The sequence below is a fragment of the Pogoniulus pusillus genome, chromosome 18, assembly GCF_015220805.1.
Source record: "Pogoniulus pusillus isolate bPogPus1 chromosome 18, bPogPus1.pri, whole genome shotgun sequence".
Lineage (NCBI taxonomy): Eukaryota > Metazoa > Chordata > Aves > Piciformes > Lybiidae > Pogoniulus > Pogoniulus pusillus.
In genome coordinates, this window is record NC_087281.1 from 9,700,845 (window position 1) to 9,723,812 (window position 22,968).

Sequence of the window (22,968 nt, forward strand, 5' to 3'; positions counted from 1 at the left end):
CCTACTCTTCCAAAGGTAACTGTAACTACCTGTAGGGAAAACAGGAAGATATGGAAGCCCACTGAGGAAATCTGCTATATTCCCTGACTGTACTCCAGCAGACCCTAAAAGAGATGGCTGGACTTAAGATTAACAGTGAGAATTCACAGTCCTATTTTGTTGTGTGAAAGCAAAGAAGAGGACCTTTTCCACAGACCACAGGCTCCTCAAGTAGCTATTTGGTTGCTTAAAGTTTTAACAAATTAGCTTGTCAAAGTTTATTAAGCATTGTTGCAGCAAAAGTCAAGGTGCAGCATTCGTTACAGTGCAGAACAATTGGATTTAGCAGCTGCACTTCCAGAACTCCTCCCTTATTATCTTCCCTGTTCAGTTGTGTTGGTCATAAACCCAGAAAAGTTACAATTAAACCCACTAAGTCTAGGACTTCTTCTTATGTGCACAGTAAATACCTTTATCACAGCACTAAAGAGATTAACTACTTGCACAAGGTTGACAGCCTTGCCTTCAGCCGATATTAAAGGTGCTAATTGAGATCCATTTGGAGCATAACAAGGGCTCTCCAGCAGCTCCAAGGGACTGAGGATGCTTCTTCACAAGAGAGGAGCTCCTACTGCAGCTGCAGGTAGAGGACGATACAGTAAGGATTCCCCTAAACACCATTTGATAGTTACCACCCATACCTTTTGCAAGTGTATGTTGGCTTTGTAGCCTGGCCTGGCTGCTGGAGGGCTGCAAGAACAGCCTCACATAGCTATGGGATAGCTGATTTTGTATACCCCTTTCTAACCTAAGTTCAGAAAGCTCTGACCAAATCAAATTGGTACCATTCATTTTCATGCCTTGGGATACAGACACTAACAGAGCCCAGCCACAGCAACAGCCTGGTGTTCATAGCCACACACAGAGACAGAGCAGGCTGCATCCTCTCGGTGTTTGAAAAGGATGGATGCTTTGTTATAAAAACTTACAGTAGTATGAGGTTAGGAAATTGTAATCATTTTATCTAAAGATTTATGATTCACACAAAGAAAGGTTAAAGGGTTAAGGACAACAAAAACAATACATGAGTCATTTCCCAAAGGCAGATTAACATTTTTTCCCTTTAGAGATAGGACACTGAGGTATGAAAGAGTTAGGCAGCTTGCCTGGGGCCACAAGATGACTCACTGCCTGAAAAAGGACAAGCCTGTTAGAAATCTACAGCATATTGATGCAACTCTGTCATGAATATGAAGGCACTGGACCAGGCATCAGAACTGATATGTTACTTGCCTGTTGCTTTCCACGGCTCTTAACTGTGGGATTGGGGTGGGTTAGGAACTTCTGTCCTCACATTATTGAAATTTACCAGATGAGCTCAGAGAGCTTGGAAGTAAGATAAAGTTATATTTACGGCAAGGCAAAATTTCCAAGCATATATACAATATTTATATATATACACAAGTATTTACTATCATATACAAATTAGAAATAATATGGAAATCCAAATCCCCTCCTGGACAAAGAAATTGCCAAGAAAGCAATCAAAGCCTCTCTTTTTCTCTCTTCCTCCCCAGACAGAAACCAAAACAACCAGCAAAGCTTACGTGTTAGCCAAGGTGAGTGGAAGAGATTAGAGTGGATCGAAGGAGAAGTGAAGAGAAGCAGTGTCCCAGAACAAAGTGGGACAAATTGTTTAGATTTTGTCTTTTTATGCCTTTCAGCAAAGCAATGAATGACACAGACTTCATCATGATTTTCTTTTTGTAACCAATGATCTAATTGCTCTCATTAAAATATTCCAATTAGCCTCAAACCAGCACAGGGGTGAACTGTAACACAAAAGCATGTGATTACCCCAACCGCTCCTAACCATGCAGTTCTGTTTAATTGGCTGTTCATTTCATATCTGGTTTGAAAGTTACTAACTTATTATGACTATAGCAGTTCCTCCTTTCCCCTCCTTCTAGATGGGAAAGTACAGAGGGTCAGTGACACCATTTTGGACTACTGCACTCACTAAGGACAGTGTAAGATGTGATTCACTTCCAAGAAGTCCTCTAATTATTCAGGTGCTGTGCCCTTCTCTTCAGAGAGTAAAGACTACCCAAAATACCTACATCTCTCCTTTATCCCTCAGGATACCAGAATACAGGCACATCCACATTAGTGTGAGAAGAGGATGAGCAGTACCTCACCAAGAGCTCATTAAGCTGCATCCGTAACAATAACTGACTTCAGTAACGAAATTACACAGCAGTTGCAGTACAGATTTTCAGAATATCAATCCTGATTCAAACCCAGTTAAAAGTTAGCATGAAACAAAGCAAAGATTTAAGAAAAAAAAACAAAACCCTGATAGCTCTAAAACATAATTGAGCAAGACAGAAAAGTTGCAAAAATAAACTCTATCTAAAAGAATTAATTAACACCTTTGAGAAAGACACAATTTACACTGAAAAGTAATAACAGCAATTCACAGCTAGGTCACAGCAAGCACTAAGCCTTTATTACTTTTATCTTTCCACACAGCAGCAGCAATGTAAACTGCCTAGAGCTATCTGCAGGATGAGGACAGCAGACACCTGACTTCTCATCAAACTCCATTTTTTTTGCTGCCCCACCTGCCTTAAATCAGGAGCCTAAACTGAATAAAGCAGAACACTGCTAATGATTTTGAAGCCAACCACACACCATCGAAATTTACACATGCACAAGTCATTAAGAGGACACGCAATTAACTTAAGGAATGACGCATTGAGTGAGGTTCCTTTTGTTCTTTAGCTGTCAAACTGTAACACGAAGGATGTCACATATTTCACACTTCCCATTGTTAGGAAATGGCCCACAAAAACTGCTATAAAAATCTGTGTGAGAAGTAGGGTGAGGCTGCCAGATTTTATGTGACAATTGCCAATGGTACAGATCAGCTAAATGAGAATGTGCAAGGCTCTCCTGCATGTGGAATAGCAAATTAGCAGCAAGGTTCCAATGGACTCTGCTTTTTAAATACTTTTAAAAATTGCTAATGTTAGCAGAGGCATCTAAGAAGCAGTCACAGCACTCAAATATAATTTCAGGTGCACAACTCTGGATCCTGTTGTGGAAGAAAAGCTGAGTATCTTAAAAGCAAAACGGCAGGGTCAGAACTCTATTGCTCCTGGGATCATAGGATCATAGGATATCAGGGGTTGGAAGAGACTCAAAGAGATCATCCAGTCCAACACCCCTGCCACAGCAGGACAATCCTATCTAACACAGATCACACAGGAACACATCCAGACAGGCCTTGAAAGGCTCCAGAGAAGGAGACTCCACGACATCCCTAGGGAGCCTGTGCCAGTGCTCTGTGACCCTTACAGTAAAGAAGCTGACCCTTGTGTTGAGGGAGAACCTCTTGTACTGCAACTTATACCCATTGCTCCTTGTCCTATCCCAGGGAGCAGTGAGCAGAGCCTGTCCCCCCTCTCCTGGCAGCCTTCAGATACTTATAGACATTTATCAAATCCCCTCCAAGTCTTCTCCAGACTAAACAGCCCCAGGTCCCTCAGCCTCTCCTCATCAGGCAGTGTCCTCCTGTCCCCTAACCATCCCAGTAGCCCTCCGCTGGACCCTCTCCAGCAGATCCCTGTCCCTCTTCAACTGGGGAGCCCAAAACTGAACACAGTATTCAAGATGAGGTCTCACCAGGGTGGAGTAGAGGGGGAGGAGAACCTCCCTTGATCTGCTGGACACACTCCTCCTAATACACCCCAGGATCCCATTGGCCTTCTTGGCCACAAGGGCACATTGCTGTGCCATGGGTAACTTGTTAGCCACCAGCACCCCCAGGTCCCTCTCCGCAGGGCTGCTCTCCAGCAGATCACCTCCCAGCCTCGACTGGTGGAGTTTGTTATTCCTCCCCAGATACAGGACTCTGCACTTGCCCTTGTTGAACTTCATCTGGTTCCTCTGTGCCCAGCTCTCAGTCTGCCCAGGTCTCTCTGGATGGCCACACAGTTTTTGGCTGTATCAGCCAAGCCTCCCAGCTTGGTGTCATCAGCAAACTTGCTAGGCAGACTCTGTCTGTCTGTGCCCTCACCAATGTCATTGATGTTGAACAGGACTGGCCCCAGCACTGATCCTGGGGGGACACCACTAGTCACAGCTCTCCAGCTGGACCTGGCACCATTGATCACCACCCTCTGAACTCTATCTTGCAACCAGTTCCTAACCCACCTCACTGCCTGCTCTTCCATCCCACACTTCCTCAGCTTGCTCACTAAAATGTCATGGGAGATGGTGTCAAAGGCCTTGCTAAGCTCAAGGTAGACTACATCCACTGGTTTCCCTGACTCTACCCATTCAGTTATGGCATCATAGAATGCTATCAGGTTAGTTAAACATGACTTCCCCTTAGTAAATCCATGCTGACTACTACTGATAACCTTCTTCTCTTCCTTGAGATGCCCTCCAGCAGGAGCTGCTCCATCATTTTTCCAGGGATGGAGGTGAGGCTGCCTGGTCCATAGTTTCCTGGAACCTCTCTCGTGCCTTTTTTGAAGACTGGAGTGTCATTGGCTCTCCCCCAGTCCTCAGGCACCTCTCCTGTCAGCCATGATTTGGCAAAGATGATGGAGAGTGGTAGAGAGATAACATCAGCCAGTTCTCTCAGCACCCTTGGGTGCATCTCATCAGGACCCATAGACTTGTTAATGTTTAATTTGTATAACTGATCCCTAACCCAGTCTGCAGTGACCAGTGGGGGATATTCCCTCCTCCAGGCTTCCTCTCCTTCATCCAGGGTCTGAAGTACATAGGAGAGCTCAGCCTTAGGTGTAAAGACTGAAGCAAAGAAGGCATTCAGCAACTCTACCTTCTCTGCATCCTCAATTATCAAGGCTGCCTCCTCATTCAGTAGTGCCCCCACACCTTCCTTGTTCCTCCTTATTTGAATGACAATGACAGAATGTGCTGGGCAACTCTGATCCTCACCGAGTGTCCTACATTAAACCGGCTAGAGATTTAGGAGATTTCTTCCAGACAGAGTTCCCTCTCACTGTTCTCTTTTCCCTTCATGTGCTCTGCTGTAGCATCCCTGCATGAGTGTCTCGAACTGACATGAAACCTACAAATCCTTGGGAGATTAAAACAGTCAAGGATAAAATGAGTGGGGTATTTGATCTTTTGAACAATTTTCACCTAAAACTCAGCAAAGACTGGAAAGTTCACACTCTGAGTAACATTTAATACATGGTTTGTCCAGTCTTACCACAGGGAAGCACATAGGAAAAGGAGAATTAATTGTCTGTATCAACTACCTACTCTTTTCTTTTAGAAACATACTTTAGTGATGACTAAAATATTCTGTGTGCTATGAAAAAACAGAGTTAGGTTGGAAAAAATCATAGCATCCCAGTATCTTTTGTTCTGTTCTACTGAATCAAGTAAGTGGTATTTCAAAATCTCTTTGGGATAGGCAGATTTTCTGCTGGAATAAGGTATCACAGTATCACAGCATCACCAAGGTTGGAAGAGATCTCATAGATCATCAAGTCCAACCCTTTACCACAGAGCTCAAGGCTAGACCATGGCACCAAGTGCCACGTCCAATCCTGCCTTGAACAGCCCCAGGGACAGCGACTCCACCACCTCCCCGGGCAGCCCATTCCAGTGTCCAATGACTCTCTCAGTGAAGAACTTTCTCCTCACCTCAAGCCTAAATTTCCCCTGGTGATCTGCAACTGCTGATTTCAAATATCCTGTTAATACTTATGTAATTGTACCCACTGCTGGAGGAAAAAATGTGGAGATCGTTCAGGACTTACCAGCTTGCAGCCAAATTTGTTGAAGAACTGTCCACAGCTGCTGTGGTCCCTGCTTTATTGCACTGCTCTGCATAGTTATTTCTGACATGGCCTGTTCCATTCTTGATGCAGCAAGGGAGGAGGCTCGCTGTGAACCTGTGGTCCAAACAAATGAGAATAATAATGCATTTTCAACTTCTTTGGGGTATTACTTTGACTCATTAAGGCAGCAGGTGTGGGGCTCTGCTCACTGAATCAGATTTATGCATTAAGAACTCCACAGAATTCTGGCATGAAAAACTAGAGAACCATGCTTTACAAAAGGTTAGGTTACACCATTAAATTACCTGCAGCTCAAACAAGTGAATTAAGAGACAGACAGTAATTTTATAAAGGTCTGCTTAGTGTTCACCAAGGAAGTAACTGTATTTTGCTCACTGAAAAGCAGAACACTACCATCAAATATTTCACAGAATCGCACAATTGTCAGGGTTGGGAGGGACCTCAAAGATCATCTACTTCCAACCCCCCTGCCATGGGCAGGGACACCTCACACTAGATCAGGTTGCTCAGAGCCTCATCCAGCCTGGCCTTAAAAGACCTCCAGGGATGGGGCTTCCACCAACATCCTGGGCACCTATTCCAGTGTCTCACCACCCACCCTCATGGTGAAGAACTTCTTCCTAACATCCAATCCAATCCCCGTTCTAGTTTTGCTCCATTCCCCCCAGTCCTGTCACTGCCCAACATCCTAAAAAGTCCCTCCCCAGCTTTCCTTTAGGCCCCCTTCAGATACTGGAAGGCCACAATAAGGTCTCCTCAGAGCCCCAACTCTCTTAGTTTGTCTCCATAGAAGAGGAATTCCAGTCTTCTAATAATCCTCATGGCTCCTCTCTGGACACATTCCAGCATGTCCATAACTTTCTTGTAACAGGGGCTCCAGAATTGGATGCAGTAATCCAGATGGGGTCTCACCAGAGGAGGAGAATCACCTTCCTTGACCTGCTGGCCACACTTCTCTTGATGCAGCCCAGGATACAGCTGGCTCTCTGGGCTGCAAGTGCACACTGGTGGCTCATATTGAGATTCTTGTCCACTAGCACCCCCAAGCCCTCTCCTCCGGGGCTGTCAAGCCAGTCACTGCCCAGCCAATATCAGTGCCTGGGATAGTCCCAACCCAGATGCAGGACCCTGCACTTGGTCTTGTTGAATCTCATGAGGTTGGCTTGGACCCTCTCCAACCTGTCAAGGTCCCTCTGGATGGATCCCTTCCCTTCAGCATGTCAGCTGCACCATACAGCTTGGTGTTGGAAGTGAAGTTGTTGAGGGTACACTCAATGCCACTGTCCCTGTTACCGATGAAGATGTTAAACAAGACTGGTCCCAGTACTGATCCTTGAGGGACTCCACTTGTCACTGGCCTCCACTTGGACAGGGAAGCATTGACAGCCACTCTGTGGATGCAGCTGTCAAGCCAGTTCTTTATTCATTGAGTTCTCCTTCCATCAACCCCATATTTTACCAGTTTGAAGACCAGGATGTCATGTGGGGAAGGGTAAAAGGCTTTGCTTAGGTCTGGGTTGATGATGTCAGCTGCTTGCCCCTCATCTCTTTTCATAGGCTTCACCAGGTTTGTCAAGAACAATTTGCCCTTGGTGAATCTGTGTTGATTATACCCAATCATCTCTTTGTTATTCTTCTGTCTCAGCAGTGCCTCCAGAAGGATTATACTAATAAGTATTACCATGAATATGTATTAGTAAACTGTTTTATAAGCACACTGCCACCACACAGTCATAAAATATGGCCCACTAATGTGAAATCTTACTACAGCATTACAGAGTAGCTTGGCACTCTTCACACAGCACACACCTTTCAAGTGCCATCAGTGCTTTTTCATTGGAGGGCAGAGAGGCAGGTGCTTTGACTAAATTTACCTTTAGTATGTGCTGCAACATTTAGATAGGAATAAAGCCCTTGGTGCCCACATCTCTGAGACAAAACATCACATCAAATGTAACTCCCAGGATGAATGCATGGGCAGAGATCCAGCAAGCAGGATTATACAGGTGAGCTGACCTCCCAGAGAGGTACCAAGAGGATGGTAACAAAATAAGAAGCTACAAAATGAGATTTCAGAGCTGGCTTCTTAAAGCTTTGGGAAAGAAATACTATAATATATATAGGTTTAATGTGACTTTAAGGTTGATAAGCTTTCTCTGGAGAGCCACTGTGACTGGTGGAGTCGCCATCCCTGGAGCTGTTCAAGGCAGGATTGGACGTGGCACTTGGTGCCATGCTCTAGCCTTGAGCTCTGTGGTGAAGGGTTGGACTTGACAATCTATGAGATCTCTTCCAACCTTGGTGATACTGTGATACTGTGAAGCTCTTGCACTGGTTAGCATTATTCTTCAATTGACCCTTACAGGCTGACCTTGTAGACCACAAGGTTTTGGAGTTAAAATGTCACTTTCTCTTTGCTGCTTCCTCAGGGTGGCTGTGGTAAGTCTAGGAAGAGGTGCTCAGGGGAATTGGGATGGCTCTTGGCAAGGGAAGGGGCTGAAGGGAAAAAAACCTGTCACAGGATACACACATTAAGTGGTCAGTCCGAGAAGGTACTGCTTTTTCCAGCTGTTGTGTGCTGAAGAAAGGGTTGCCAAGCCACTTCTGCTCAAGACCAAACCATCACTCCCATGGGGCCAGGGAACCAGCAGGCAGAACTACATGGTGCCCTGACTGGTGCTCCTCTGAATGCTGAGCTGGGACCTATCCTTCTGCCAGGTTGAGAGAAAACCTATTTCCACCCTGCAGTCTTTTGCCAAGACACTTATGCAGCATGGGACAGGATATGGCTCACAGCTTTTACCTAACCCAAGGCAGTGCTGCCTGCCCTGCGGGGCAGCTTGGCTAGGGAGAGGCTGTGAGTGTACCCAAAGGCTAAAACTGTTGTGGGAAATATCTGCCACATTATCTCACCTCTAACTAATGTCATTCATTTTAAGCAGGAGAACTTCAAAACAGCCCTGCAGCACGGGTGCCTCCCACGGCTCCCCTGGAAAATGCAAATGTGCTCTTCCTAGATGCATTCCTTAAAGTCCTACATATTCTCAAAGACATTCCTGAGATAACGTTCCAGGAGGTGACAGTGCACTAATGCAGCAATTACAGCTCTAATGGCACGGTAAGAGCCATCCTGCTTTCCATGGAGAATTTATTCTATTTAACAGCTGAACAGATCCATCTTCAGCCTCTTTCACTGTATGGGATTCCTCCCCCTGCCCTGCCCACTCACGCTCCTCTCCTCTCATCCCTACCTCCATCCAAGGTTTTCACCAAAGCCAAATTCAAGTCTGACAAAGGTTGTTTAACACAGGCATAACAACTAGCATTCACCCTCAGCCATCCAAAACACAGCTTCTTTGCAGTGCAGAAGCAACAAGAGAATGGCCCCACGGGCAGCTAGTAAACCTGAAGTTAATACAGAACTCCTGTCTGGCAAAGGTGGGAAATATTACATGGGCTTTGGGTACGTTGCAGTCAGCCCAACCAGATTCTTATATTAGGACTCCTGATCATGTGTGCTTTGAAAGCCACCTTTGGTATTACATTCCTTGGCCAAGACCACCCTCTTTCAGAGAGGCTTTCTGGAGCTGTTGTTTCTTGCAAGCACCCACATGTAATGCTGGTCTGATTGCCCTAGATGGGCAGATGGGTTGGTGTTCTATTCACATCCTCAGAGAGCTCAGGGCAATCCTCTTCTCCTTGCAAGTCAGTCATAGAATCATAGAATGGTTTAGGCTGGAAGAGACCTCAAAGATCATCCAGTTCCAACTCCCTGCCATAGGCAGGGACACCTCCCACTAGAACAGGTTGCTCAAGGCCTCACCCAGCCTGGGCTTGAACACCTCCAGGGAGGAAGCAGCGACAACCTCCCTGGGCAACCTGTGCCAGTGTCTCACCACCCTCCCTGGAAAGAACCCTTTCCTAACATCTAGTTTGAATCTCTCCTCTGCCAGTTTAAACCAATTACTCCTCATCCTGTCATTACAAGACCTTGTAAATAGTCCCCAGCCTTCCTGTAGGTCCCCTTCAGATACTGAAAGGCCACTATAAGGTCTCCTTGAAGCCTTCTCTTCTACAGGCTTAAGAGCCCCAACTGTTGTAGCCTGTCCATGTAGCAGAGCTGCTCCAGCCCTCTGAGCATCTTCATGGCCTCCTCTGGACTTGCTCCAACAGTTCCATGTCCTTCTTGTGCTGGGAGCTCCAGAACTGCACACAGTACTCCAGATGGGGTCTGATGACAGCAAAGGAGGAAAATCCCCTCCCTTGCCCTGCTGGCCACACTGCTCTTGCTGCAGCCCAGCACACAGTTGCTGTCTGGGCTGTGTGCACACACTGCTGGCTCATGTTGAGCTTTCATCAATCCAGACCCCCAGGTCCTTTTCCTCAGGGCTGCTCTCAGCCATTCCCCACCCAGCCTGGATTTGTGCTTGGGAATGCACTGACCCAGGTGCAGGACCTTACACTTGGCCTTGTTGAATTTCATGAGGTTGGCCTGGGTTCACCCCTCCAGCCTGTCCAGGTCCCTCTGGATGGAGCCCTGCCCTCTAGCAAGTGAACTGTGCCATACAGCTTGGTGCCATCTGCAAACCTGCAGAGGCTGCACTCGATTGCTCTGTCCATGTCGCTGACAAAGATGTTAAACAGCCTGGTCCCAGCACTGACCCCTGAGGGATGCCACTTGGCACTGGTCTCCAGGTGAACATTGTGCCCTTGATCACCACTCTCTGTGTGTGACCATCCAGCCAGTTCCTTATCCAGCAGTGCTCCACCCATCAAGTCTGTGTTTTTCCAGTGTGGTGACCAGGATGCCATGTGGGACAGAGTCAGATGTCTAACTCAGGTCCAGGCAGATGATGTCAGTTGCCCTTCCCTTGTCTGCTGTTGCTGTGACTTCATAACAAAAAGCCAGATCACTAAGGCACCTTTGTGCATTCTGGAGAGATCCACGCACTGCTGGGAGACAGAACTGCCACTCAGGATCTACTAAAGCATCTTTCCTCAAAACAGGCTTCATAGCAATATCGCTATGAACTAGTTGCACCTGAAGGAGCATGAACTAGCTGCTACTCCTCTTCTTTTCATTAGCTGGGCAATTGCCAAGAGAGAAAAGTCTGTGATTTGAGACTGATCTTGCCCAGTGCTGTGGGCTTCAACCTGCACAGTCGTAAAATGTGAACTCAAGTTACAGTGGAGACTCTGCATTTAACAGTCTTTGGCATTCCAGTCCTTCTGATGTTTATTTTCTTCTCCATTTCAGCGTTCCCAAGAAAGCAAACCACAGTAGGCAGAGACCATTCAATTTCTTACCATCCCTGCCTGGCCTCAGCTACAGATACACTTTCTTCTGGACACACATGCATCTGATGAAGAGGCTTACTCCATTCTAGCCCATACCTGCACGTTTGTTACTGCTGCTCTTACCTACTTCTGCTGGACTACTCACAGGAACACCCCTACAAGACTCTCTAAGAGGTCTTTGCTGGCCTGGTCCTTCAAGGCTGTGCTAGTTTAAGGCTAGCTAAAATGTTTTGGTGAGAAGAACTAGATTACAGGCTGTGAAAGGAAAACAAGGGTGATGTCTACTTCACTCATAGGCTTGCTGGAATGTATAAAAACAAAAATCAAAGCATAGACAACATCTCTCACTTCTATTGCTGGCGAGCTTGGAGCTATATCTCTCTCTTGAAACCTCATCCTCTGTTTCTTTTCTAATCCACTTTGCTTCCTAATCCCCCTGGCTGAACCTCCACTCTTCCTTGGGACTGGGGTAAGATTGAGAGGGGTAGGGGGAAGGTGAAGGGGTGGTAGAGAGCCCCTCCTGGGGACTCAGGTTTCTGGGAGGGCTGTTGTGTTTCTGTATTCCCTTTTACCTTGTCTATTCCTGTCTATAACTGTATATACTGTAAATATCTGCTTGTATATTGTGCTAGCTGTAAATATAAGCTTCATTCATATGTCCAGAGCCAGCTGAGTCTAGTCTGGGTGATTTCTAAAGTGTGGGGGAGCAGGGAACACCCAAACCATCAGAGACTGAAAGGGACTCAGCAACAGCTCTGAACCTCAGACAAGCAAACGCAGTGACCCTGGGGTGGGCTGAGGGCTACTGAATCCAGAAAGGAGCACACCTCTAACACACACTGTCTCCCAAGGCAGGAGGAAGGCATGTACCACAGTAGCATCTCTCTGACTTCAGGGAGGTGGGAGGAGCAAGAAAGACAAGCAATATTTAAAAGAAAGTTTCTGAATGTCTCATAATAAAGTATCTCTTCCTACCTACATGTATGCTAAAAAAACAAAACCAAATACAAACCCTGTCTCACAGAACGTTAATGGCATGCCTCAAAATACTTGCAAATGTTGGCATAAGAAGATATTGTATGAATTTGTTATTATAGTGCAGACTGGATATAAACTTTACCATTTACAATAAACCCCTCCACACACTTTGGAAAGAAATCATGAAAATAACAATGTTTTCTTTTGGTGTGATGAACTCTGCATATAAGCCATACAATACATACCTAAGTATTTTTAAGTGCCATTCTAGGGTTGTTATAAGACCAAGAAGGACCAACTTCAGTATTTTGCATCTATGAATAATCTGCCAGCAAAACAGAAATGTACCTCAGTAGATTCACTAGGCTTATAAGAAATACAGTATTCCCTAGCCTAAATCACTACAGACAAGAGCATTATAAGATAAGACTATATCAGCAAGGCAGCTGACTAGTATCAGTGAGTTTAGTTAGGAACATTGCTTCAGTGAGAAGATTAAGAAAATAAAGGAATCAATCTTCCTGGCAGCAAATCTAAAATTCTGGCACAGCAAATAATCCCACTGTGGTCTAACTAAGGGAGAGGCCAGTGTCAAACCTGACCACTGTAAGCACCACCCCCCTTCAGTGATGAGCTCCGAGTTCACAGAGCTCCTGTGCATTACAGCAATACTGCTGCACACTCCCGAGGGACTTCACAATGGAAACCAGAGACTGCTCCAGAATGATGCAAAACCAGCATCCTTCCTCCTTCAAAACAGCCAGTCACAGCCACAGCACTGGGAAGGTACAAGGGCGAGAGGCATTAGACCTTTCCTCTCCAATCTCACCTCCTACCGTGTTCAAAAAGGCTGTCAGCTGGGACTAGAGACGCAGCTGCTTGCATTCTGCAGATGGAGAGTGGCAGCACCTACAGCTTGCAGAGCAGCAAGCCACAGATGCTTGCTGAAACCAGCCAGTGCCAATCCTGGGCTTAGGAGGATGGTGTAATTTCAGTAGGAGCCCCTATCCTTAGTGTCTGCTGTGGGTGCAACTGTGTTAGCATGGAAACCTAGATTTTCAAAGTAGAGGAGGAATATACACTGAGGCTGGAACTGGACTGTGTTCAGTGCAATTCATTTTACACGTATGGAAAGCTGGTTTAAAGTGTGTACTTTACATTCATTTGCTCTTTCTGCATAGAGCACTTTCTGCTGAACTGCAGCTGCTCTACTGCATGCTGGCTGCTAGAACTTGGCTAAGAGCAGGCTGGAACAGGTATCCAACCTGGGTGCTTTTTGAGAGGGGCACTAAATAGAAACCATATTGTGTAGCATGATGGGAATTGGATGGATAACAAGATTACTATGGCAAATAATGTTTGAGGGTTTACACTGTTTTCCTAGTAATGCCTAGTGCTGATGGATTCTGACAGCAGTGTTTTCCAAAGTATTTTCATATATTCACTGAAACAGAAAGTCTATGTTACAGCCCAGCATCAAAGATGATAGGATGTATCTCACAAATCCTCACAATCATCTTCAAGTGATGACTATCCAAAATGATTTTGTATCATTAGGATACTTTCATGAAATACCTACTGCCTTTTCCAGATAGTTTTTAATATGCCAAACAGCACATATCCATTTAGTACATCCCCTTCAGCCATCTGTGCTGACTTTGGCCTGTTCTCTTTAATTAAGCCATAGATTATACACGTGCCCTATCAATAATGAGAAAAAGGACCTATGCAAAATACAGAGACTCAGCAAAGCCTAATGTAAAGGGTTAACCCTCCTGGGGGAGTGGTCTTGAACTTGCCCCCAGGTCCTCCTGATTCTTTCCCAGGGATGGGTCTGAACCTTACTCCAGGTGTAGTGTTTAGCCCACTCCCATTGTCTATCCCCCTACAAAAAAGAGGATCTTCCTCTTTCTCTCTCTCTCACCTGCCTGCCTGTTGCCACCACCTTGTTGCAGCTGATTCTGTCTTACCACATGGTCATCCTTCCACGTGGTGGACAAAATCCTGAAACAATCTACCTCCATCCATTACCATCAATCTGGTTGTGTGACCATCCAGCCAGTTCCTTATCCAGCAGTGCTCCACCCATATATATATGTTGTATCCTGGTTGTTGTTTTCCCTTCCCTATACCTCTTTGCAACTCCCCTACCTTACATTCCTTCTATTTAAAGTGTTTTGTTTTGGTTTTTTTTCACTTCCAAATCAAAGTAAGACCATTTGGGTGTGGTTTACCTTTTTCTCTCTCATCTAATTCCTTTCTTCCAGAAAGGGGGGAGAGGGGATGGCATCCTATAATTGTATTGGTTCTGTGTGATGGTTTGGGTGCTACCTGCCTTCCCCCCAGACTTTGGAAATCACCCAGACTAGACTCAGCTGGCTCTGGAAATTGAATGAAGCTTATATTTACAGCTAGCACAATATACAAGCAGATATTTACAGTAGATACAGTTATAGACAGAAATAGACAAGGGAAAAGGGAATACAGAAACACAACAGCCCTCCCAGAAACCTGATCCCCCAGGAGGGGCTCCCAACTGCCCTTCCACCTTCTCCCACCCCTCTCAACCTTACCCCAGTCCCTAGGAAGAATGGAGGTTTGGCCAGGGGGTTAGGAAGCAAAGTGGATTAATCAGAGAGATGGCAGAGAGGCTAAAGAGAAAAAAATGCATTTCCGAGCTCTTCAGCAGAAGTGCCTTATCTATCTTTGGATTCTTGTTCTTATACATCTCAGCAAGCCTATGAGTGAAGTAGACATCACCCTGTTTCTCTTTCACAGCCTGTGATTTAATCCTTCTCACCAAAACATTCCAGCTAGCTTCAAACTAGCACAGTTCTGTCAGCTATATTTGAGTCTCTGAGAAATTTACACTAGAACTGAGACACCTAATAAAAGGGAAGTTGAATAAACAGATTTAAAAATCCATGAATGTGTTCACAGAATGTCCAAGCCTAAGGGTTTAATGCTACAAACAAAGGAGCATACATTCCGAACAATGCTTTGATGTTTGAATGTTGGTATGCTCAAGACCTAACCTTGCAATGCCTTTCAACCATTGGTGAGTAAAGATCACAGAATCAGAGAATGTCAGGGGCTGGAAGGGACCTCAAAAGCTCATCCAGTCCAGCCCCCCTGCCAGAGCAGGATCACCTAGACCAGATCACACAGGAATTTATCCAGGTGAGTTTTGAGCATCTCCAGAGAGGGAGACTCCACAACCCCCCAGGGCAGCCTGTTCCAGTGTCTGTCACCTTCACAGGGAAAAAAATTGTCCTCATATTCAAATGAAACCTTCTATGCTGCAGCTTCCACTCACTGCCCTTTGTCCTGTCAGTGGGGGTCAAATACATAATTTACTACATGTCATGGACTTAGCACATAAGCATTTCTCCATCTCAGCCATATATGCTTAACATATGACTTTAGTCTTACTAATTCTATGTGCTCAAGATTAAGACTCAGACAAATCCTAATTCTCTGGCTCCAAAGCATGAGGCTTAAATATAAGGTTTTTTAAAATTGCATTTTTCTTTTCTTCTTGTCCAGCTTCTGAATCTGGGGTTTGGTTTCTTTGAAAGTGTTTCTTACATGTCCACAAGAGTAGAAAGTTAAAAGGCAAGTTCTTTAACTTTCATAGAATCATAGAATCAACCAGGTTGGAAGAGACCTCCAAGATCAGCCAGGCCAACCTAGCACCCAGCCCTAGCCACTCAACTAGACCATGGCACTAAGTGCCTCATCCAGGCTTTGCTTGAACATCTCCAGGGACGGTGACTCCACCACCTCCCTGGGCAGCCCATTCCAATGCCAATCACTCTCTCTGCCAACAACTTCCTCTTAACATCCAGCCTAGACTTCCCCCTGGCACAACTTGAGACTGTGTCCCCTTGTTCTCTTGCTGCTTGCCTGAGAGAAGAGGCCACCCCCCACCTGGCTACAACCTCCCTTCAAGTAGCTGTAGACAGCAATGAGGTCCCCCCAAGCCTCCTCGTCTGCAGGCTGCACACCCCCAGCTCCCCCAGCCTCTCCTCATAGGGTTTGTATTCCAGGCCCCTCACCAGCTTCGTTGCTCTTCTCTGGACACCTTCCAGCACCTCAACATCTCTCTTGAACTGAGGGGCCCAGAACTGGACACAGCACTCAAGGTGTGGCCTGACCAGTGCTGAGTCCAGGGGCAGAATAACCTCCCTTGTCCTACTGGCCACACTGTTCCTGATGCAAGCCTCAAAGTTAAAAGGCAAGTTTTTCACATAACACCTGATTTTCAGTGAGGGTTTTAAAGGAAGCAGCAGATATCACGAGACTTGCGCTAAAACCACAAGTCAGAAACATTCTCTCAAAGTCCCTTCCCCTTCCCACCAAGATTAGCTTTGATGTCACTGTTACTCACACCTGCTCTATCTGTTACTGTGAACATGTACTTCCCACATATTAAAGCATCACAAGTTTTATATACAAAGGAACTGAGACTTTCACTCAGCTTTCTAAAGCGACAAACGCTGTCTTGATTAGGCCACGTGAAAATGATGGAACTATGGAGGGAATGGACCAAGAGTTAAAAAGGAGCACTGAATGACACAGCTCTTATAGAAGTATAGTGAACTCCTACCTAATACCTTTCACACTTGCCTTGGAGAGCTCTGAAAAAGAAAGCAGGAAGTTGTCTCATTGCTTTATGCATGGAGAAGCCAAGGTACAGACAAACCAGTGAAATCTTCTATAGCAGAGATGGCTGAACCTCCTGAGCACCTGCCCAGTAATGCACCCAGGCACAGATGTGCTGCCCACCATGCTCACTCACGAAAATCAAACATTTCTCTCTTGGAAAAGCAGGCTTTTAGGATGGGAAAGCACAAATCTCATTTCCTCACCGCATTCAGTATCATGAGCATCCGGGAGCATAAGATGCAGTCCATTATGCTTTTTGATCACTGGTGTTTCAGTCACACTACTTCCTTTCTCAGAGCCACTGTAAAGAAATAAAACTGTGTTATTTGTCCACTTCTCAGCAGAGAGATGATGTTCCCCTCAAAGCAGGCAAAAGTCTCATCTAACTGCCACGGGAACTGAAAACTCAAGCATGCAATCAGCTTCTTGAGTGTGTTGTAACATCACACCCTGCTAATAGACAGCGTTCCCCTCAAAGTAGGCAAAAGTCTTATCTAGCTGCCGCTGGAACTGAAAACTTGTGCTTTCCAGTTGCATGCAATCAGCTTCTTGAACGTGTTGTAACATTGCACCCTGCTAACAGACAGGAAGCTCAGAGACATAATGCCCAGCAAGGGCTCCAGGACATGTTTATTTGGTTGTTGGGAGTCTTTGCAAATCCCTGGACAAGGGACATGTTGGCAGCTAGAAGCCAGACCAGAGAAGGCCAACCAGCAGCCACATACGCTGGAAGAACTGTGTCCCTTGCAGAAGGATTTGTTCACAGGTCTGCTGTGATGATTCGTCTGAAACAAATCAGTTACCATCTTCCACCCAGGTGATAATTTCTTCATTTTGAGGGGATCGTTTTCTCTTCTTCCACCCCTCTTCTGTTCAAACAGAAGAAGATAAAAGCTACCACATAGCACCACTTTATGAAAGGAGGACAATCTCTTCTGCTCTTCTACTACATGTCTGTCCTCACAGGAGAGCTCTTCATGTGCCTAATGAAAAAAAATCACTTAACATAGAACTCCTGAGCCTTCCTGTCACCACATAGACTGCCATCTCCCCAAGATCAGATGGTGATGATATCTTCTCTCATCATCCATTAAGGGACAAAACATCAAAAGAAAAAGTGACTGCCCTGGCTACTTTTTCTGGCACACTTCCAAGCCTGCAGCTCAGCCCTTGGACAATATTCCTCCCAGGAAACAAACTGTCACAGAGTCATGATCACTGCGGATGTCTCATCTTCCAGTTTGGTCAGCCATTTGGTAGGGATTGCACAGGATTCCCTTGAATTGACATTAATCTAGTAGACGAGTTAGCTTAGATTGCTGCCTGGTTTCAAACATTACTATTCTGTTACTGAAGAAACCAATACCAAAGATTTTGTCTTTCTCAGCTAACAATATATGACTGAAAGCCACTTACTGTTGCTCATTTTAGTGATAACTATATTTACAATAGCTGAGTAACCTTTTATTTGATCTTTGAGATCAAACATTACTGGTTTTATTAAGAGACCCTGAATTCTTGGACGTTTTGACTGTAGAAATCTCCATCTAGCCTTGACTGGGCCTGCCTGTCTTCCATACTGGTTTCCAGACTGATGCTTCATTTGAGACTATAATGTGGTGACAGACACAAGGTAAAATTACATTCTCTTTCCTGTGCCTCAGCTTGGCCTAGCCAGGATTAACTCAAGTGTCCTGGCTGGGGGCTGCTAGTGGAATTGTGTGTTTCTGTCTTTATGGGTGAATTGCCTATGCAGGAACATGGCAGCTGCACTTTAAAGTATCATTCCCATGAGGTGAGCACTGCTTTGGTGCAGCAGCCACGTTCAGGCTCATGGCTTGTACACTACACTGCCATGCAAAGAATGGGTGAGGAGATCGGTATAGTCACAGTGGAAACAGACCAGAGCAGAGTAGCTTTCAGAGGAGGCTTAATGAGGTGGCTTCAGTTACCAAAATGTCAACAGCAAGGTCTTTGAACAGGGATGAGAGTGAAATCCCAGCCTGAAAAGCATGTGGACTGTGCATGGTGCAAAACAGCCACTCCCAATGGCTTTATTAAATATCCTGGAGAAGGGCTGAAAATTAACTGCTCCTTCAAAGCCACAGTACAAGGCCTTAGGGCAAAAAAGCTTTTCCATGTGCCACAGAAGAGGCAGTAGCCAGATTATTTTCCTTCAACATACAGCTGACAGTGGGACACACTGCAACTCCACTGCCCGTGCTGTTAAAAGGTAGTTGTGACAGTGGTTAAATGATGAAAGAAATTGTTGAAGGAAACACCTGATTGTGAAAAACTGCAAAGGCAGTAGTTTCTAAAAGCAAAAACAAGAGAGAACTTTGAGCATGGCATATGAAATACTGGGTCACAAAAGACTCCTCAGTCTAACAGAGAAACAGAGAAACTCTAGTCTAACAGAGAAACTGCAAAGCTGGGAAACTCAAGTCAGACAAATGCAATCAAATGCAACTAAAATGCAATTTTACTGTGTAGGTGCTTAGCTGCTGTTTGAGCTAGTAAAGAATACTGGGTGTAACAGCTCTCAGCATTATGTAAATACAGGCTTCTCTTTTCTAACAGGTCCCAAAAAGTATCTGCGTCCAAGTCTCACTGATAAGAATTCCCCTAAGTTCCTTTGCAAGCCCAACTTGGAATATTTTACATATTTGTTAGCTGATACTGCTGCAATCTGCTTAATACAAGGGACTTCCTGGCTTACTGAATCCAGTCTGAAACTGCAAGCCCAATCTTGTTACCTTTCAAGTAGTACTTGGCAATAGAAAATGTTTTATGACTTATTTTTTGAGAAAGCCAGAAAGTCCCACTGGGAATAGCAGTGAAATACACATTACAGCTCCTAAAAGGAAAGCAATGTGTTTTGTTTAGGCTTCTACTGTTAAAGCTTATCAAAAGCCTCTCAAGCTATCCCATCTTGGACTTTAAAGAATAACAGCTAAAGCACAGCTTGGCATCCAAATACAATCCAAATGGCTGAACTATTGATTTATCTGTTTTCCAGTGTACTTTAGTCTCAGGCTTGCAGCCTCTCCTTGCAGGACCAAATTGTAGCCACAGCTGTTCAGTTAGCATAGATTGGGCTTCATGAGAACTACTTATGAACATAAAGATTATTCATATCAGAGGTACATGACTGAATCCTTAGCTGAAAACAACTAAGGCCTAAGGAAATCAATTATTTGAGCCCATTAGAGACTATTTCTCTGCTGCTATGTAAACATCTTGATTTTTGTGTTTGGTCTACTGCTCATTAGCTCATTGCTAATAATCCCTCAAGGACGACTTGTATATAGACATGCATCACTCTGTACATATACTTCTGGTGTTTATAAAGCTTATGAAAATGCATACAGAAACTGAGGAACCATGCAAGCTTCATCAGCCTGCTGTCATGACTGTTGACACCAAGCATGCTGTCCTTCCCATCAGAAACAACATTTATGGACATTACAGGTGAGAGGTAAGTGTGACCTTGGGATAACGTTCCCATGACAGTTGTATGCTGATAAAATTACTAGAACAACATCCAAAGGGAGTGGAAAGGAAGAAAACACAAACTGGTAACTTCACACTTTCTAAAACTCTACCTTCCAGAGGGGAAGCAAGTGACAGGGAAGAAACAAACAGGGAATCTATCCGTTTACCTGTTTAAATGCAGATTTGCTAGGATAATGGAATGGAGAAAGAAGCTACACGCTTCACTCCTTCCCTTGCCCAGTTAGCACCAAGCTATGCAACTGGCATGTAACCATGGCTTATGATAGAATCTTGGCTATGTGCCTTTCTTCAGCTTACTCAGTTCAGGACTGTGTCACCCTCACACATTCCTGGGCAGTGCCAACTACAGCAGACTGTGAACAGCAGCTGATAGAAGCTTAGTACTGGGGAGAAAAATAATTTACCCTTGATTCTAGACATCTGAACATGAACATAGATGCTTAGATATTCAGATGATTAACTCTTGGTTCAAACTGTTTCTTCAGTTCCAATATCTTGAAATTAGTTTCTTGTGGGTTTTTTGTTTGTTTTTAATAATGGCTATTAAAATACTTATTTCTAATCACAGTTAGAAATATTTCTTATGCTTCTTCTTCTTAAACAGTACTGTTTATTACCCTTTTAGCAAAACAGCTTATGTATCTGGAAAACTAATGAAGAAAACTGCATGACCATCATGAAATCTGAACTTATTAGAAAGCAGAGGAAGCCTACCTGTGCTGTAAAACATTATACACCATCTGCCACATCTGCAGCATATGTCTGCATGTCACCAAGGCCTCTTCAGGTCCTTTATGTATCCATTCCAGTTTTACTTTGGTGAAGAGTAAGCTGTAAGATGAAAAATAACAACTTTCACTTTATTAGCAACTCATAAATGCGGAGAATCAGTATCAGCCCAATGAGACCCTGGCAGCCAGAACTTTTACTTGCTTTCTGCAGCAATAAAAGGAAAACACCGTAGCACAACACATTTCATTTGGCTCAACTCTGATTCTCCCCACAAGGAGATGAGAGGATTTACAGCATTCCTCAGCAGCAGTCAAATTTGCATCATAAAGCTGGCAGGACAGTGTTAAAAGTAATGCTTTGCAAAGCTAACAAGGTGCAGGGTGAATCTCCTTTTACTTCGGACCATGACAATAGCATTAAAAACAGAATAAAAAGGATCTACCATCGTACATATGCCAGACTATTTTCTTAGTCTGGCATCTCCTTATAGCACTGGTTTATGTAATAAATTTCAGACAAAACCTCATCACACTTAATACACACAGACACTTATGTAATGCCTCACAGGAAGGAAACACTTTTTCTCAACCCCAGCTGGTGATTATCTCATGCCCCTAGGCAAGACAGCTGATAGCCCTTGTACAGTCTTGTAGGTAGCACAACTGTTGCTACTATTCTTATACCTGGAGAATACATACTTGCACAGACAAATGGAATTCAGCAAAATTAGGTCAAGCAGAGGTTAGAAGACACAATTTACCACTCACTGCTAGCTTGCCTTTAGCACCACCCTTCACAACATGCCTTTTTTTTTTTTCAGTTGCCAAGACAATCAAATTTATTCCTTATTTACTAATGCAAATTTACTTCTGTTTCAACGTTTTCATAAAGTCCGAGATCTACACTTTTGGAACTGGTTTAGTATGGTTGTGTGGTTCACTACTGATGCACACATATGCATATCTATTCATACAACATCAAGCATTGACAATATCAGGTTTATGAATGTGACTTGCAGGCTCCTGGGGAATCTGAATGACTCCAGTAAAAGACAATAGCAATTGCACAGATGATGCCAGAGAAGAGTTGGCAGTGGAATGAGGGATCGTGCACTTGCAATTAGACATCTGCAGCCAAGCCACTGTAGTGCATATCACAGTAGAATCATAGAATCATAGAATCAACCAGGTTGGAAGAGACCTCAAAGATCATCCAGTCCAACCCATCACCCAGCCCTAGCCAGTCAACTAGACCATGGCACTGAGTGCCTCATCCAGTCTTTTCTTGAAGACCCCCAGGGACGGTGCCTCCACCACCTCCCTGGGCAGCCCATTCCAATGGGAAATCACTCTCTCTGTGAAAAACTTCTTCCTAACATCCAGCCTATACCTACCCTGGCACAACTTGAGACTGTGTCCCCTTGTTCTATTGCTGGTTACCTGGGAGAAGAGGCCAACCCCCACCTGGCTACAATGTCCCTTCAGGTAGTTGTAGACAGTAATAAGATCACCCCTGAGCCTCCTCTTCTCCAGGCTAAACAGGCCCAGTTCTCTCAACCTCTCCTCATAGGATTTGTGTTCCAGGCCCCTCACCAGCTTCGTTGCCCTTCTCTGGACATGTTCCAGTACCTCAACATCTTTCTTGAATTGAGGGGCCCAGAACTGGACACAGCACTCAAGGTGTGGCCTGACCAGTGCTGAGTACAGGGGAAGAATAACCTCCCTTGTCCTGCTGGCCACACTGTTCCTGATGCAGGCCAGGATGCCATTGGCTCTCTTGGCCACCTGGGCACACTGCTGGCTCATCTTCAGCTTACTATCTATCAGTACCCCCAGGTCCCTTTCCTCCTGGCTGCTCTCCAGCCACTCAGTCCCCAGCCTATAGCGCTGCTTGGGGTTATTGTGGCCAAAGTGCAGAACCCTGCACTTGGCCTTGTTAAATCTCATCT

The 22,968-nt window shown here is 44.9% G+C and overlaps 1 protein-coding gene across 4 annotated transcripts in view; it reads right to left on the reverse strand.

The window, feature by feature from the left end:
- TTC7A (tetratricopeptide repeat domain 7A) overlaps window positions 1-22,968 on the reverse strand; it is a 180,431-nt gene that overhangs the window by 45,837 nt on the left and 111,626 nt on the right. For all 4 annotated transcript variants that reach the window (XM_064158360.1, XM_064158358.1, XM_064158359.1 and 1 more), the window contains 3 exons: window positions 21,003-21,119; window positions 16,976-17,073; window positions 5,787-5,921 (listed from right to left, as the gene is read on the reverse strand). In XM_064158360.1, coding sequence (XP_064014430.1) covers window positions 5,787-5,921; window positions 16,976-17,073; window positions 21,003-21,119 — 350 coding nt within the window. The remainder of the gene's footprint in view (window positions 1-5,786; window positions 5,922-16,975; window positions 17,074-21,002; window positions 21,120-22,968) is intronic.